Source organism: Phoxinus phoxinus (assembly GCF_949152265.1).
Source record: "Phoxinus phoxinus genome assembly, chromosome: 17".
Taxonomy (NCBI): domain Eukaryota; kingdom Metazoa; phylum Chordata; class Actinopteri; order Cypriniformes; family Leuciscidae; genus Phoxinus; species Phoxinus phoxinus.
In genome coordinates, this window is record NC_136892.1 from 32,855,246 (window position 1) to 32,872,408 (window position 17,163).

The 17,163-nt window shown below is 41.7% G+C and overlaps 1 protein-coding gene across 3 annotated transcripts in view; it reads left to right on the forward strand.

The window, feature by feature from the left end:
- The window catches only part of ric1 (RIC1 homolog, RAB6A GEF complex partner 1), a 79,910-nt gene that overhangs the window by 44,288 nt on the left and 18,459 nt on the right, over positions 1-17,163 (forward strand). For all 3 annotated transcript variants that reach the window (XR_013794640.1, XM_079586527.1, XM_079586528.1), the window contains 15 exons: positions 1,706-1,850; positions 2,275-2,323; positions 4,779-4,925; positions 6,220-6,417; positions 6,507-6,545; positions 7,618-7,728; positions 7,812-7,901; positions 8,000-8,160; positions 8,491-8,629; positions 9,373-9,489; positions 10,121-10,837; positions 11,271-11,429; positions 12,078-12,214; positions 13,693-13,988; positions 14,284-14,484. Coding sequence is in view for 2 of the 3 variants with exons in the window: in XM_079586527.1 (XP_079442653.1) it covers positions 1,706-1,850; positions 2,275-2,323; positions 4,779-4,925; positions 6,220-6,417; positions 6,507-6,545; positions 7,618-7,728; positions 7,812-7,901; positions 8,000-8,160; positions 8,491-8,629; positions 9,373-9,489; positions 10,121-10,837; positions 11,271-11,429; positions 12,078-12,214; positions 13,693-13,988; positions 14,284-14,484 (2,706 nt within the window). In the remaining variant the exon portion in view is untranslated. The remainder of the gene's footprint in view (positions 1-1,705; positions 1,851-2,274; positions 2,324-4,778; positions 4,926-6,219; positions 6,418-6,506; positions 6,546-7,617; positions 7,729-7,811; positions 7,902-7,999; positions 8,161-8,490; positions 8,630-9,372; positions 9,490-10,120; positions 10,838-11,270; positions 11,430-12,077; positions 12,215-13,692; positions 13,989-14,283; positions 14,485-17,163) is intronic.

Here is a 17,163-nt window from a genome sequence, read left to right on the forward strand (position 1 = left end):
TTTCATAAGCTGTAAGCCATAATCATCACAATTATAACAAATAAAGGCTTGAAATATTGAAATATGCATGCAATGAGTCTATATAATATATTAGTTTCAGCTTTTAAGTTGAATTACTGAAATAAATTAACTTTTGCACCATATTATAATTTTTCCAGTTTCACATGTATACATGAATAACTTTTTTCCAGCAGAAATGAACATCACTGAGCTCACTGTGCTGGACTGTGATGCTATGTTCTTCTGGAAACACATTATTTTCCTGTTATCTCTGTAAAGCTGTTTTGAAACCATCTTTATTATAAAATGCGCTATAGAAATAAAGCTGACTTTTTCCTGATCAACTGAGATAAACCATGGTAACCATAGTTACTCAGTGCCAGATTGCAGCTAATGCTGTTTGTTGATCATAGATAACACGTCGAGGCTCTCACTAATTTTCCCAGCTATAGTTTGGGATTTTTAAATAAAATTTCAGATTATTTTAACTTTTTTAAAAGTTGTTCACATTGCAGGGTTCCCACGGGGTCCTAAAAAGCCTTAAAAGCGTTGAATTTATTAATTTGGAAATAATACTTTAAAAAGACTTTAAAAAGTCTTGAATTTTGATGTCTGAGTCTTAAAAATTGTGCTGTATGTAACTTCTCCGTATTGTATTTTTCACAGACAATTGAATTTATTGTTGAGTTCTGATTTTCGATGTTTATTGTTCAGGGCTCTCTCAGTTCCCCATATTCCCAGCATGGAATAAGTAGCTAGCTAATGTTAAAAAACAATTAGCAAACTTTCTTGTGGCCTACTGAAATGTTTTTATTTTTCACACCAACTTGGTCAACACAAGTTGAAGGATTTTGTTTTTCTTTGCTGGTAGGGATGTAAAATAGGTATACATTTTTTACATAAATGGTCTTAAAAAGGTCTTAAAAAGACTTGAATTTAACTTGAAGAAACCTGTAGGAACCCTGCATTGGTGAAAACTGAAGCCGCCAAAGTCCTAATAAGGCCGTGATATCAAGGTCCCGCCCTCACTCTCACAGAAACGGTTCATACATAATATACTGTGTGAAATAAACAGTTATGGACATGTGGAAAATAAAGTTCAAGCTCCAATCTCCTCCCGAAAACCCCCAAAAAGTCCATTGGTGCCTCAGTGACAGAGCTGTCAATCACAGCTGTCAATCATGACGTCACATTCCTGTTTTTATAGCATCAAATAACACTACAGACCAACCTTATTTTAAAAAACAAACACTTAAACTTAAATCAGCGTGATAAAAACTACCTAAAATTACAGAAAAGTTTGAAGTGTCATTTTATTTAGTTTCCATCGCGTCCAGTAGATTCACGGGGAGGCGGGGCTTATGAGCTATACTGGGACCAGCCACCAGGGGGCGATCGAGACGCTTTGGCTTCACTTTACGCTTGGTACACACACATATATTATGTAAACTTTTATTTTGGATGCGATTAATCGTTTCCCAATCCTAGTATTTTTGTTGTTGGGTTTGCTTTCGGATAAAAAAAAAAAAGATATTCATAGAGAATTTTTTTTTCTTTTTTTTACTTTCCATATGCTGCTCCTCATCTCCCTGTGTTCTGCAAACACCTCCCCTGGTTTAACACCCCTCTCTCTCTCTCTCTCTCTCTCTCTCTCTCTCTCTCTCTCTCTCTCTCTCTCTCTCTCTCTCTCTCTCTCTCTCTCTAGATGTGTGGAATAAAACGGGCCCTGTGAAGATGATCCGCTGGTCCCCCGACTGCAGCGTTGTCATGGTGACGTGGGACTATGGGGGTCTGTCCCTGTGGAGTGTGTTCGGGGCTCATCTCATCTGCACACTCGGAGAGGACTTCGCGTGAGTCACATGACTTTATCACTGTCCACACTATACATCCTAAACACGGTGTGTGAGATTAGAATAAGTGTGTCCCAAAGCACAGTGTGTTGAAAGAGTGTGTCAGAAGTCCCCGGATGATCTAATATTCCCGGTGGATTCTCGAAGTGTGGATCCGTGCTCACTATATCAGCTAATGTTACCCATGATCCATTGCACTTTGGAGGAAGACTTAGTACAGAACTACAAACACGAGTAAAAAGTGTTGTGCGAATGTGCGTGACCGGCGGTTAAGTAAAGAAGTTTAATAATCAACATTTAAGCTGATAAATAATATTTATGTAATGTTATCAGTGTTATATTTAATCTGCAATAACAACGTGAACTGTTCTAAAGATCATGTGACGTAATGAAAGCTCATATTAAAGTGTTTTTCCTGCTGCAGTTATCGCTCAGACGGCACGAAGAAAGAGCCTCTGAAGATCAGCTCTATGGTGAGTGTGGAAACATGCTTTATTCATCATCATAACAACATAACCATCATAACACCATTCATAACCATCATAACACCATTCATAACCATCATAACACCATTCATAACCATCATAACACCATTCATAACCATCATAACACCATTCATAACCATCATAACAACATTCATAACCATCATAACCATCGTAACACCATTCATAACCATCATAACACCATTCATAACCATCATAACCATCGTAACACCATTCATAACCATCATAACACCATTCATAACCATCATAACTCCATTCATAACCATCATAACTCCATTCATAACCATCATAACACCATTCATAACCATCATAACAACATTCATAACCATCATAACCATCGTAACACCATTCATAACCATCATAACACCATTCATAACCATCATAACCATCGTAACACCATTCATAACCATCATAACTCCATTCATAACCATCATAACTCCATTCATAACCATCATAACTCAATTCATAACCATCATAACTCCATTCATAACCATCATAACTCCATTCATAACCATCATAACTCCATTCATCACCATCATAACTCCATTCATAACCATCATAACACCATTCATAACCATCATAACTCCATTCATAACCATCATAACTCCATTCATAACCATCATAACTCCATTCATAACCATCATAACACTATTCATAACCAATGTAGTTCATACAAATAAATGTGAATGTGAATTGATCTTGTAGGTTGATGCCCTCCAGACATTATTTTTTGACAATACTGAATATTTAAATGTTTCAATTTGTTTCAATCTTTTATCATAGCAGTGGCGGCTGGTGATAATTATTTTTTGGGGGGGGCGCATTTTTTATTTGGGGGGGGGGGGGGGGGGGGATACAAAGCAGAAACAAAAACAAAAAAGCTATTTTGATCTCTCTTTTATTATTTCAGACCAACAAAGTAGTAACAAAAAGCATGTTTTCTACTTGAACATAATCTTCCTCTCCTTTATATACAGTCCCTTTCCAACAATTAGAATATCATGGAAAAGTTAAATTATTTTAGGAATTCAACTTAAAATGTGAAACTAATTTTATAAAAAAAAAGGCTCATTGCTTGCAAAGTGAGATATTTTAAGCCTTGATTTGTTATAATTTTGATGATTATGGCTTACAGCTTATGGAACCCACGAAATAATTTTTTGAAAATTAGAATATTACATGAAATCACACTAGTAGTGACACAGTAATCCCGTGGTCATTGAACCAGGTTTTGGTTATTTTGGCAGTGTGGGCAGGTGAAAATCCTGCTGAAAATCATCTTCATCTTCATAAAGCTTTTCTGCTGAAGGAAGCATGAATTGCTCTAAATGTCCTGGTAGACGGCTGCATTGACTCTGGACTTCCAGGACATTAGAGAACTTCATGCTTCCTTCAGCAGAAAAGCTTTATGACATTTAGATTTTGTGGGTTTCGTAAGCTGTAAGCCACAATCACACTTTGAAAAAGAAGACAGGGAAAACAAAACAGGGCATTGCTAACATCACATCCAGTCAGCCAGCTCCGTTTCTCGTAACAAGCGCGCGTAAAGCTCCGTTTGTAATGATATTGTCGTCCTCTGTCACTTGCCTGCTGCTGGATGTGTAAGTTAAATCTGGTTGTTCCGGTCCGAGATCCTTAATCTTTTTTTTTTCTTCAAGCGAAAGTCTTGAGAAAGGTTTTTGTAAATAAATAACAGAATTTGGATTAACTGCTGCCATTGCGTAATAAAAGTGATCAGCCTAGTAGCAAGCAAGGTTATTTCTCGCCGCGTACAGTTGAATGGCAGGTGACGAGAACCAATCAGATTGGATAAAATAACATGTATCCAATTATGATTGGCCAGGGACGCAACGACTTGCGCCCCGAGGAGGATCTTTAAGAAACCAATCAGAGACCAGCTTCAGGTCACATGCTGCCCGAGAATTTGTGTACTCACATAGACACCCATGTGTCCGGCGTCCCTCGCCCATGAAACGTATTGAAAATAGTAAATAGTTAATCGATTAAAGACCGTTTTTATTAAATTCTGAGGCTCTTACTACCAGCCGGCACATGAGTAAACTATTTTTTTATTATTATTATTTAATTTTAATATAATGTTTTTACACATGTTAATTTCTGAAATGTGTATGGGGGCGGCGCCCCAGCGCCCCCTATGGACAAGCCGCCACTGTATCATAGCTGATTATTATATAATTATTTATTATATTATAATATAATTATTATACATTTAATTATAGCTGAAATAATAAGTAGTCATTTGTTTTATTTAGTCAATGTGTTCACCGGATCTGAGAAGGGGCGCGCTGTAATCCGGTGATGGTCTGCATGGGTCGGTCTGTGAATGGCCTGAAGTGGCTCTGGATGCTGACTGCGTGTGTGTGTGTGTGTGTGTGTGTGTGTGTGTGTGTGTGTGTGTGTTCAGAGCTGGGGTGTGGAGGGATACCACCTGTGGGTGATCAGCAGCGCAGACTCGACTCCTGTGGAAGCAGAAGGAGACGAGAAGCTCCAGCAAGCCGGCATTCTGCAGTTTCAGTTCATTAAGAGCGCGCTGACCGTCAACCCGTGCACGGTGAGACACACACACACACACACACACACAGTGCTTTTCATGATTAGATTAAATGCGTCATTAAGAGTCTGATGTGTCTCATCTCCTCTAGGACTCTTAAGTTGACTCGTATGAAAAGATTTTTAATGTGTCCAGATGTAGTTTTAGATTATTTGATAACACTTTACAATAAGATTAATTAGTTAATATATGAATTAACATCAACTAACAATGAGCAATACGTTTGTTACTGTATGTATTAATCTTTGTTAATGTTAGTTAATAAATACAGATGTTCATGTTAGTTCACAGAGCATTAACTAATGTTAACAAGCACAACCTTTGATTTTGATAATGTATTAGTAAATGTTGAAATTAATATTAACTAAGATTAATAAATGCTGAAGTATTGTTCATTATTAGATTAGTTCATGTTAACTAATGAACCTTACTGTAAAGTGTTACCTTATTTATTGAAGATAAACTTAGTAAAAAAGGGTCTTAGCATCAGTTAATGCACTGGCTAACATGAATAATAATGAGCAATATATTAATGTTAGTTAATAAAATGCAATAGGTCATTGTTTGTTCATGTTAGTTCACTAACCAATATTAACAGATACAACCTTTGATCTCAAACGCATCTATTGACGTTAATGCACTGTAAACTTACATGAACAAAGTTCACAAACAATTGTAATTTTTAGAATTTAACAAAGATAAAAACATTAACAAATAAATATATTGCTCATTTTAGGTCATTTTATCTAATGTATTTTCTAATGTTAAAAATGTGACCTTATTTTTACCTGCAACATTTTAACCTTTGCATTAACTTAATTATAATCAAACAAACTTTAAATGCTCCATTATGTTTTGAGAGCGACCGAATCGCATGCAACAGTAACAAACATTGAAGAGAAAATTATTGAAATGAATAGGAATCAGTGTTTTGATGTAGAATTTGTTAAATTCTTATCAGATTATTATAACCACATTATAAGAGGCAAAATGTAATGAAAAAAAAAATGTGCGCGTGTCTTTGTGTGTTTGTGTCTGTGCGTGTGTGTGTGTCTGTGCTTGTCTGCGTGCGTGTCTGTGCTTGTCTGCGTCTGTGCGTGTGTGTGTGCGCGTGTGTGTGTGCGCGCGTGTGTGTGTGCACGTGTGTGTGTGTGTGTGTGTGTGCGCGTGTCTGTGCTTGTGTGCGTGTGTGTGCGCGTGTGCCTCTGTGCTTGTGCGCGTGTGTGTGTGTGTTGTGTGTGTGTGTGCGTCTGTGCTTGTCTGCGTCTGTGCGCGTCCGTGTGTGTGTGATCAGAGTAACCAGGAGCAGGTGCTGCTGCAGGGAGAGGACCGCCTGTATCTGACCTGTGGAGACCCGACTCAGGCTCACGGCGGGCCGGAGAAGAGCTCGTCTCGGGACACTAGCACTCCTCTGCACCGGCCCTCGGCCTCCACGCCGCTCTCGCAGGGGCTCAGCACTTTACTGGGACACAAGCACTGGCATGTGGTTCAGGTACAGCATCACACACACCGAGCGCCATCACACACTCCAGATCTGTCATCTCCGACTCTGACATGAGCTTCTGTTCCTCCTGTCTGCAGATTCACAGCACATATCTGGAGACCAACTGGCCCATCCGGGTGAGAACCGCCACACGGCCTCATTCTCAACACTTCAAACTATTAAGACGATTTTAAACCTTGAATGATCTACAATATGTGCACCACAATACAACATGCAATATGACTTTAATGGCTATATGTGCAATATATACATCTCCATATAAACTAGCATTCAACAGTTTTGTGGTCAGTAAAATCAATACTTTTATTAAACAAGAATGCAGTAAAATGATCAAAAGGACATGACCATAAAACATTTATAATATTACAAAACATTATATTTCAAATAAATGCTGTTCTTTTAAACATTATATTCATCAAAGAATCCTGTTTAAAAAAAAATCAGTTTCCACAAAAATATGAACTGTTTTAAAAATTTATAATAATCATACATTTTTCTTGAGCATCAGATCCTCATATTACACTGATTTCTGAAGGATCATGTGACACTGAATAAATTCAGCTTTGATCACAGGAATAAATTACACTTTACTGTATATTCACATAGAGAACTGATGATTTACATTGTAATAATATTTCATAATTTTGCTGTTTTTACTGTATTTTCGATCAAATAAATGCAGCCTTGGTGAGCAGAAAATCTTAAGACCCCTTTTTGAACGGTAGTGTACATTAGATTAATCAAGGCGATATATTTATGCGTAATATTAAATATTTTATAGTATGCCTTGGTCGATATACTTGTAATTTTTTATGTTCAAGTGTCCCTTGCTCACTGAAAGTTTGCCACAGTTTAACTTTTTTTTTTTTTTTTTTTTCATAACCACACAAGTTTGTAATGTTATGATTCTCCCCGTAGATGTTTGCCTCGGTTCATGGCTCATAACTCTTCAACAAAAACTTTTTAAAATCCCTTTGGGGGTAAAAATTAGTGGGAAACATCCAGAACCAGCGCTGCTAAAAAAGTGGGCGGGCACTAATGCTCTTTATAGATATAGATATGCAAATGTGGGCGGTCATATGTTAATGAGCTTTTCACTGTTCCATTTGGTTCCACAAATCCAGTTTTTCATGAACTGAGTGATTTTAGTCTTGCTGTGTGTGTGTGTGTGTGTGTGTGTGTGTTTAGTTTGCAGCGATAGACTGGTCTGGTCAGTGTGTGGCGGTCGCTGGTCGCCGTGGATTTGCACATTATTCCTTATATTCCAGGAAATGGAAACTGTTCGGTAACGTCACACAGGTAAACGTCCCTCCATCAGTGTGTTTTCATTTCAAAGGTAAAAGCCTGTGATGAAAGCGTTCTTATGTGATGTGTGTTTTCAGGAGCAGAATATGGCGGTGACGGGCGGTCTCGCGTGGTGGAACGACTTTGTTGTTATTGCGTGTTATAATTTCATCGACCGGCAGGAAGAGGCAAGAACGCTGGCATTAATGTTCCTCTGGTTTCTCAGCATTGATCTGTGTGTGTGTGTGTGTGTGTGATGGACTGTCTTGTGTTTCCATGGCTGTAGCTGAGGCTGTACGTGCGCTCGGCTAACCTGGATAATGCGTTTGCTAGCGTCACCAAACTTCACGCCGACACGCTGTTGCTGAACGTGTTTCGTAACGTGGTGATTCTGTTCCGGGCCGACTGCTCCATCTGCCTGTACAGCATCGAGAGACGACACGACAGGTGACACACACACACACACACACACACACACAAACGCTAGCAAAAAACGCTAATAATCTGACAAGACACATTTAGAAATGCTATATACATAAATGTTATATATAATTTTTATTTATTTATGTATAATTATTTATATATTTATTTTTAATGCAATAATTATATTTAATTCTGTTTTTTCAAGTGCTTTGGTGTTCCATAGATATGACCCAGAATGCCTTTTTTTGTGTGACTATTTTATGTTTCTTGTACACGACAAGTGTTTTATAAGATGGATGTTTGTTGTATTTGTCATGAACATGTCTTGATGTTTCCGTGTGTGTGTGTCTTCAGCCCGAGCCCGTCGGCCAGTGTGGAGCTGTTGCAGGAGGTCTCGATGTCTCGTTATATTCCTCACCCTGGTCTAGTGGTGTCTGTGACCCTCACATCAGTGCGGACCGAGACCGGGATCACACTCAAAGCCCCGCAGCAGGTATACACACACACACACACACACACACACACACACACACACACACACACACACACACAGCTCACACTCATGCACACTCTCACACACTTACTCACACACTCTCACACACTCTCACACACTCACACACTTATGCACACACTTACTCACTCATGCACACACTTACTCACACACTCACATGTACACTCTCACACACTCATGCACACTCACACACTTACTCACACATTCACATGTACACTCTCACACACTCACACACTCACATGTACACTCTCACACACACACTCACATGTACACTCACACACTTACTCACACACTCACATGTACACTCTCACACACTCATGCACACTCACACACTTACTCACTCTCTCACACACTTATGCACACACTTACTCACTCATGCACACACTTACTCACACTCACACACTCACATGTACACTCTCGCACACTCATGAACACTCACACACTTACTCACACACTCACATGTACACACTCATGCATACTCACACACTTACTCACACACTCACATGTACACTCTCACACACTCATGCACACTCACACACTCACACTCGCATGCACACTCACACACTCATGCACACTCACACACACGCACACACACTTACACACTTACTCACACACTCATGCACACACTTACTGACATGCACATTTACACACACTCTCACACACACTCACATGCACATGCACACTCTTTTGCATGCGTACTCATGGCCCGTGTGTGCGTGTGTCAGGCCTGTTCGGCTGAGAGTATCCTGTTGAATTTGGCTGGTCAGCTGATCATGCTGCAGAGAGACCGATCCGGGCCACAGGTACGAGAGAAGGACACGCTAGCCAATCAGACGATGCTGGTGAGTCTGATGCCCCGCCCCTTATCCTGATCCAATAGAACACAAGAGTTCGGTTCTGTGAGGAAAGATCTCATTCTTTTTCTTGATAAGGAAATGATAATTAATAATAACTTATCTTTTCAAGACAGGCGTACTGTGAGGTTGTTAATCGATAATATATGCTTTTGTTATTTCATCAATATATGTTGCGTACAATATATGTGTTTGTTTTTTATAATCATGTTTAACGGCAGTATTCCTGGTGAAAAAAACTGACTTAAACATCACCAAAAAAGTGGGCGGCACTGTTTCTCTCCACGAATCAATCTGTGATCGTGAACAATTATCCGTCTCTTGACTAACGCGTGACTTCTGATAGCTTCATGTGTCTCCATTGGTTGTCATGTGCAATAGTTGTAGTTCACAGTCCTGTATGTTTGTCTTTGTCCAATTATCAAATGCTTGTTTTGCTTCAGATCAAAGTTAGTGATCCTCCTCATAGCTAGTTTTTTTTTTGTGTGGCTTTATCGAAAACTATCCTTCCCTAACTAGCCTTCTGAAAAAGTGGGCGGCGCTGTTGCTCTCCATGAATGTCAATCTGTGATCGTGACAATGATCTGTCTCTTGACTAACGCGTGTGTCCCTCCGTCAGCCGTTCTGTGCGCCGGTGGTTCTGGCCCAGTGTGTGGAGAACGTCTGGACCACATGTCGCAGTAACCGCAAGAAACGGCACCTGATGGAGGCGCTGTGGCTCTCGTGCGGCGAGGCGGGGATGAAGGTGTGGCTCCCGCTGTTTCCCAGAGACCACCGCAAACCCCACTCGTTCCTGTCGCGCCGAATCATGCTACCCTTCCACATCAACATCTACCCGCTAACCGTGCTCTTCGAGGACGCGCTAATCCTCGGCGCCTCCAACGAAACCATGCTATTCGACGGCCTGAGCTCGTCCTCCGAGCCGCTGGAGACGCTCTTCCCGTTTTGCACGGTGGAACGAACATCTCAGATCTACCTCCATCACATCCTACGCCAGCTGCTAATGCGTAACCTGGGCGAGCAGGCGCTAATGCTAGCGCAGTCGTGCGCGGCGCTGCCGTACTTCCCGCACGTGCTGGAGCTCATGGTGCACGTGGTTCTGGAGGAGGAGGCCACGTCCCGAGAGCCCATCCCCGACCCGCTGCTGCCCACCGTGGCCAAGTTCGTCACCGAGTTCCCGCTGTTCCTGCAGACCATCGTCCACTGCGCGCGCAAGACCGAGTACGCGCTGTGGAACTACCTGTTCGCCGCCGTCGGGAACCCCAAAGACCTGTTCGAGGAGTGTTTGATGGCGCAGGATCTGGACACGGCCGCGTCGTACCTCATCATCCTGCAGGTGAGGCCTAAACCAGAAGAAAACACACAATTTAAGAACAACACACTTGATGTATACTTTAAAAATACTGGAGAAATAAGTCAGCATTATCTGTAGTTGCTCACGATTTAGATAGTAGTTAGATCCACTTTAAATGGTCTGTGATAAATAAATAAAATTAAAAATATTAATGTAAAGATTCATTAAAGGAAGTATTTTGTAAGATGGACCCAGGAAAACTTTTATAGTTATCATCACAAGTACACTACCAGTCAAAAGCATCATTACTCCAGTCTTCAGTGTCACATGATCCTTCAGAAATCAGTGTAATATGATGATCTGATGACCAAGAAACAGTTATTTATATACATTACATTTATAGATGAACAAAGTTAAAAAGAACTAATTGAATAATCCTATTTTATTCATATTATTTTCTGATATTTGTGTGCAGAATATGGAGGTTCCAGCGGTGAGCCGTCAACACGCCACTCTGCTCTTCAACACGGCCCTCGAGCAGGGCAAATGGGATCTGTGTCGTCACATGATCCGCTTCCTGAAGGCCATTGGTTCAGGGGAGAGCGAGACTCCGCCCAGCACACCCACCACACAGGTGAGCAGACGTGTGTGTGTGTGCGCGTGTGTGTGTGGTGTGCGCGCGTGTGTGTGGTGTGCATGGTGTTGAGATACTCGTGTCGAAACTCACGTGATGATTGGAGGTGTGTGTGTGTGTGTGTGCGCGCGTGTGTGTGGTGTGCGCGCGTGTGTGTGTGGTGTGCATGGTGTTGAGATACTCGTGTCGAAACTCACGTGATGATTGGAGGTGTGTGTGTGTGTGTGTGCGCGCGTGTGTGTGGTGTGCGCGCGTGTGTGTGTGGTGTGCATGGTGTTGAGATACTCGTGTCGAAACTCACGTGATGATTGGAGGTGTGTGTGTGTGTGTGTGCGCGCGTGTGTGTGGTGTGCGCGCGTGTGTGTGTGGTGTGCATGGTGTTGAGATACTCGTGTCGAAACTCACGTGATGATTGGAGGTGTGTGTGTGTGTGTGTGCGCGCGTGTGTGTGGTGTGCGCGCGTGTGTGTGTGGTGTGCATGGTGTTGAGATACTCGTGTCGAAACTCACGTGATGATTGGAGGTGTGTGTGTGTGTGTGTGTGTGTGTGCGCGCGTGTGTGTGGTGTGCGCGCGTGTGTGTGTGGTGTGCATGGTGTTGAGATACTCGTGTCGAAACTCACGTGATGTGTGTGTGTGTGTGTGTGCAGGAGCAGAGCTCTACCGGAGGCTTTGAGTTCTTCCGTAACCGCAGCATCAGTATGTCTCAGTCTGCCGACAGCATCGCGGGAGGGAAGTTTAACCTGCAGAAAACCCTGAGCATGCCCTCCGGCCCGTCCTGCAAAGGGTAACACACACACACACACACACACTACACACATGCAGATACAGGGCTCGACGTAACGCTTGTCCGGGACATGAGCATTTTTTGAAGGGGAAAGTGGAAGAGAATTTGACTTGCCCGACCGGACGAGTGTCCTGATTAAAACATCAATAACAAAAAATAACTAGGAAATCACCAAAATACGAGAGTGATTCTGCGTCCATTTAGTGACGATTGAATAATAATATAATATGTAATGTACTAATGACAGCAACAATGTTGTGCTGTTGAGGCTCTCACAGCCTCATGAGGAGAAAACGAAACTGTTAACATACTGTGCTACACATTCAAAATGTGGAGTTTTTATATTTATAACATGATACAATTAAACAACATCACATTAACCAAGAGTGCTGAATACCTTCACGATTGAAAATGTGACAATGGTTTCGTACGATAAACAAGTAATAACTATTAAGTCACTTACATTTTAGACGCAATATTGACTGTTTTCGCTGCAGAAATAGAACAAAAACAGTTTCAAACAAAGATCACAGTGAATCTCACAGCAACATTGTTTCATTACTGTATGGTTCAGCGTTCTGAGTCAAAGATTCAACGATTCATAAACAACTGCCTCATTCCTGAACGAATCAGCCGTTTGAACGAATCGTTTTCATAAATGACTCAACGACTCATTCATAAACAACTGCCTCATTCCTGAACGAATCAGCCGTTTGAACGAATCGTTTTCATAAATGACTCAACGACTCATTCATAAACAACTGCCTCATTCCTGAACGAATCAGCCGTTTGAACGAATCGTTTTCATAAATGACTCAACGACTCATTTATAAACAACTGCCTCATTCCTGAACGAATCAGCCGTTTGAACGAATCGTTTTCATAAATGACTCAACGACTCATTCATAAACAACTGCCTCATTCCTGAACGAATCAGCTGTTTGAACGAATCGTTTGCATAAATGACTCAATGACTCATTCATAATGACTGCCTCATTCCTGAACGAATCAGCCGTTTGAACGAATCGTTTGCATAAATGACTCAACGACTCATTCATAAACAACTGCCTCATTCCTGAACGAATCAGCCGTTTGAACGAATCGTTTGCATAAATGACTCAATGACTCATTCATAAACAACAGCCTCATTCCCAAACGAATCGTTTGCATAAATGACTCAACGACTCATTCATAAACAACTGCCTCATTCCTGAACGAATCAGCCGTTTGAACGAATCGTTTGCATAAATGACTCAACGACTCATTGATAAACAACTGCCTCATTCCTGAATCAAATCAACCGTTTGAACGAATCGTTTGCATAAATGACTCAATGACTCGCTCATTAAGATGTCACCTGCCGCCATGCAATGTATTGTTGGCTATTGCCACAAATAAACCCGTGCGACATGTGACTGGTGTTGTGATCCAGGGTCACATATGTTGTGTGTGTGTGTGTGTGTGTGTGTGTGTCTCAGGGGCGAGCGCTGGTGTAAGGACAGTGACTCCGCGGAGAACATGTACATTGACCTGATGCTGTGGAGACACGCGCGGCTGCTGCTGGAGCAGGTCCGGCTGCGGGACCTGGGCTGCTTCTCCGCTCAGCTGGGCTTCGAGCTGATTGGCTGGCTGTGTCGGGAGCGCACGCGAGTGGCTCGCGTCGATGATTTCGTCACCGCGCTCAAATGCCTGCACAAGGACTTCCTGTGGCCGTTCCCCGTCATCCCAGCATGCTCTGTTAGCTCGCCACTGAAGAATGGACGCTGCCGCCCAGGTGTGTGGATGATCTTTCCTCCAGTTGTGTCATAGAAATCTGTATCATAAGACCGGTTTTAAACTGCAAATGCTAATATATGATCTATATTCATTTATCATTGTGTGTGTATAAATTGCATTTAGAGAGAAAATAAATTAATCGCATTCAAAATAAAAGTTTGTGTTTACATAATGTGTGTGTGTGTATTGTTTGTGTGTAATATTTTATAGATAAATAACACATTTTTCTTAAATATATATATATAATATATATACATTATGACTTTCCAATCACTCTCTCTCTCTCGCCGTAGTGTTGAGTTCTCGTTTGCTGAAGTCTCAGTCTGCGGACAGTTTGCTGAACAGTGACATGGACACCACGCCCCCTCAGGTCACCCCAGCCAATCACACCTGGCTTGACGGCTTGGGGGCGGTGCCTAAGGAACTAGACTCCGCCTCCTCTCACGGAGGACCGCAGACCCAGGAGGCTTTTCTCTCTCCTCTTATTAACAAAGGTAAGAGAATAATCTCTCTCTCTCTCTGTCTGTCTGTCTCTCACACACGTACACGCACACCTCTCTCGCTCTGTCTGTCTGTCTGTCTCTCTCTCTTTCTCACACACTCTCTCTCACACACGTACACACACACCTCTCTCTCTCTCTCTCTCTCTCTCTCTCGCACACGTACACACACCTCACACTCACACTCTCTCACACACACTTACACTCACACTCTCTCACACACACTTACACTCGCACTCTCTCACACACACTTACACTCGCACTCTCTCACACACACACACACACACACACACACACACACACACACACACACACACACACTCTCTCTCTCACACACGTACACACACACCTCCGTCTCTATCTCTCTCTCTCACACACTCACACTCTCTCACACTCACACACTCTCTCACACACACACACACACTCTCTCTCTCTCACACACGTACACACACACCTCCGTCTCTATCTCTCTCTCTCACACACTCACACTCTCTCACACACACACACACACACACACACACACACACACACACACACACACTCTCTCTCTCTCACACACGTACACACACACTTTCTCTCACACAAGTACACACACACCTCCCTCTCTATCTCTCTCTCTCTCACACACTCACACTCTCTCACACTCACACAAACTCACACTCACACAAACTCACACTCACACACACTCACACTCACACACACTCACACTCACACACTCTCTCTCACACGTACACACACACACACACACACACACACACACACACACTCTCTCTCACACACGTACACTCATACACTTTCTCACACACGTACACACCTCTCTCTCACTCTCACACTCACACACACACTCTCTCTCACACGTACACACACACACACACACACACTCTCTCTCTCACACACGTACACTCATACACTTTCTCTCACACACGTACACACACACACACACACACACATACTGGTACGGGTGCTTTATAAGGACTTTTCCCCCTAAAAAGATCCATCCTGGTTTATGGGGACCCACCTTTCCCTTTGTCATAGACATTAATACAAAATATTAAACTGCTCCTTATGGCATGGGGTAAAAATCTGACTGCTCAGAATTTAATTCTAATGAAACAGTCTGGTAATATGAAGACCTGACAAACTAAAGCACTGTAAGGACAGGGCAGGAGTGGGCGTTTCCTGATTCAATTATGATTTATGAGGACTACCCTGGTTTATCTGGACATCACTCACATACACACACACATCTGACCATTAATTATGAGGACTAACCTGGTATAACCTGGACTAACTTTACCCATGAGAGTGCCGCATCACTTAAGTTTGTTTCAATACCAGCATATAGAAAAACAAAACAAGAAATTATCATCAAATTGTTCACACTGGCTTAAACTTTAAGAGAGATTTCAGAAAACTAACCTGAGTTTGTAATGTGAGATTTAACAGGTGTGAAGTGAGTGAAGAGCAAAGAGAGAAGAGGGAAAGTGAAATACGGAAATATTTTAGCTTTAAAAATTAAGAAAATAAAAAACCAAAAGGAGTTTACACTATTTAACCATCACTGACAAATGCATTCACCCACAAGTATTTTTCATAATTGAACCTTGAATGTCAGTCTTAATTTACTTCTTTAGATTTTAAGAAGTTTTGTCTAAAGATAGTTTTGAATAAAGCTAAATATTTCCAGTTGATTGGGTTTGGGTTTTGATAATGTGAAAAGAGAAGATTGTTCAAGACTTGGTATTAGTATCTAAATGAACATTGCTGACCATTTGGGTTTAACTGTACATCTGTAACCATATGAATCATGCATACACACACAACCCTAACTAACCCTTGATTATGAGGACATTTTGGGTTTAACTGGACCTCACTCACACACACACTCAAACACCTGACTAACCCTTGATTATGAGGACATTTTGGGTTTAACTGGACCTCTCACACACACACTCTCAAACACACACAAACACCTAACTAACCCTTGATTATGAGGACATTTTGGGTTTAACTGGACCTCTCACACACACACTCTCAAACACACACAAACACCTAACTAACCCTTGATTATGAGGACATTTTGGGTTTAACTGGACCGCTCACACACACACTCTCAAACACCTGACTAACCCTTGATTATGAGGACATTTTGGGTTTAACTGGACCTCTCACACACACACTCTCAAACACCTGACTAACCCTTGATTATGAGGACATTTTGGGTTTAACTGGACCTCTCACACACGAACACCTAACTAACCCTTGATTATGAGGACATTTTGGATTTAACTGGACCTCTCTCTCACACACACACACACTCTCAAACACCCGACTAACCCTTGATTATGAGGACATTTTGGGTTTAACTGGACCTCACTCACACACTCTCAAACACACACAAACACCTGACTAACCCTTGATTATGAGGACAAACTGGGTTTAAATGGACATCACAATTAACTCCACACATAGCAGGAGTACCTGTATTAGAGTTAACCATACTAAACCAAATCAACTATTCTACGTTAAAGAGTGAATTCACAAATGATTGTGCATCTTTTTGCTGCCACTAAACCTGTAAAAGTAATACGCACACCTAAGGAAATAGTGCTACAATGTGCTGTTGCTATATCAACCAACATATACACGTGGTGCAAAATGAACCTGGTTGGA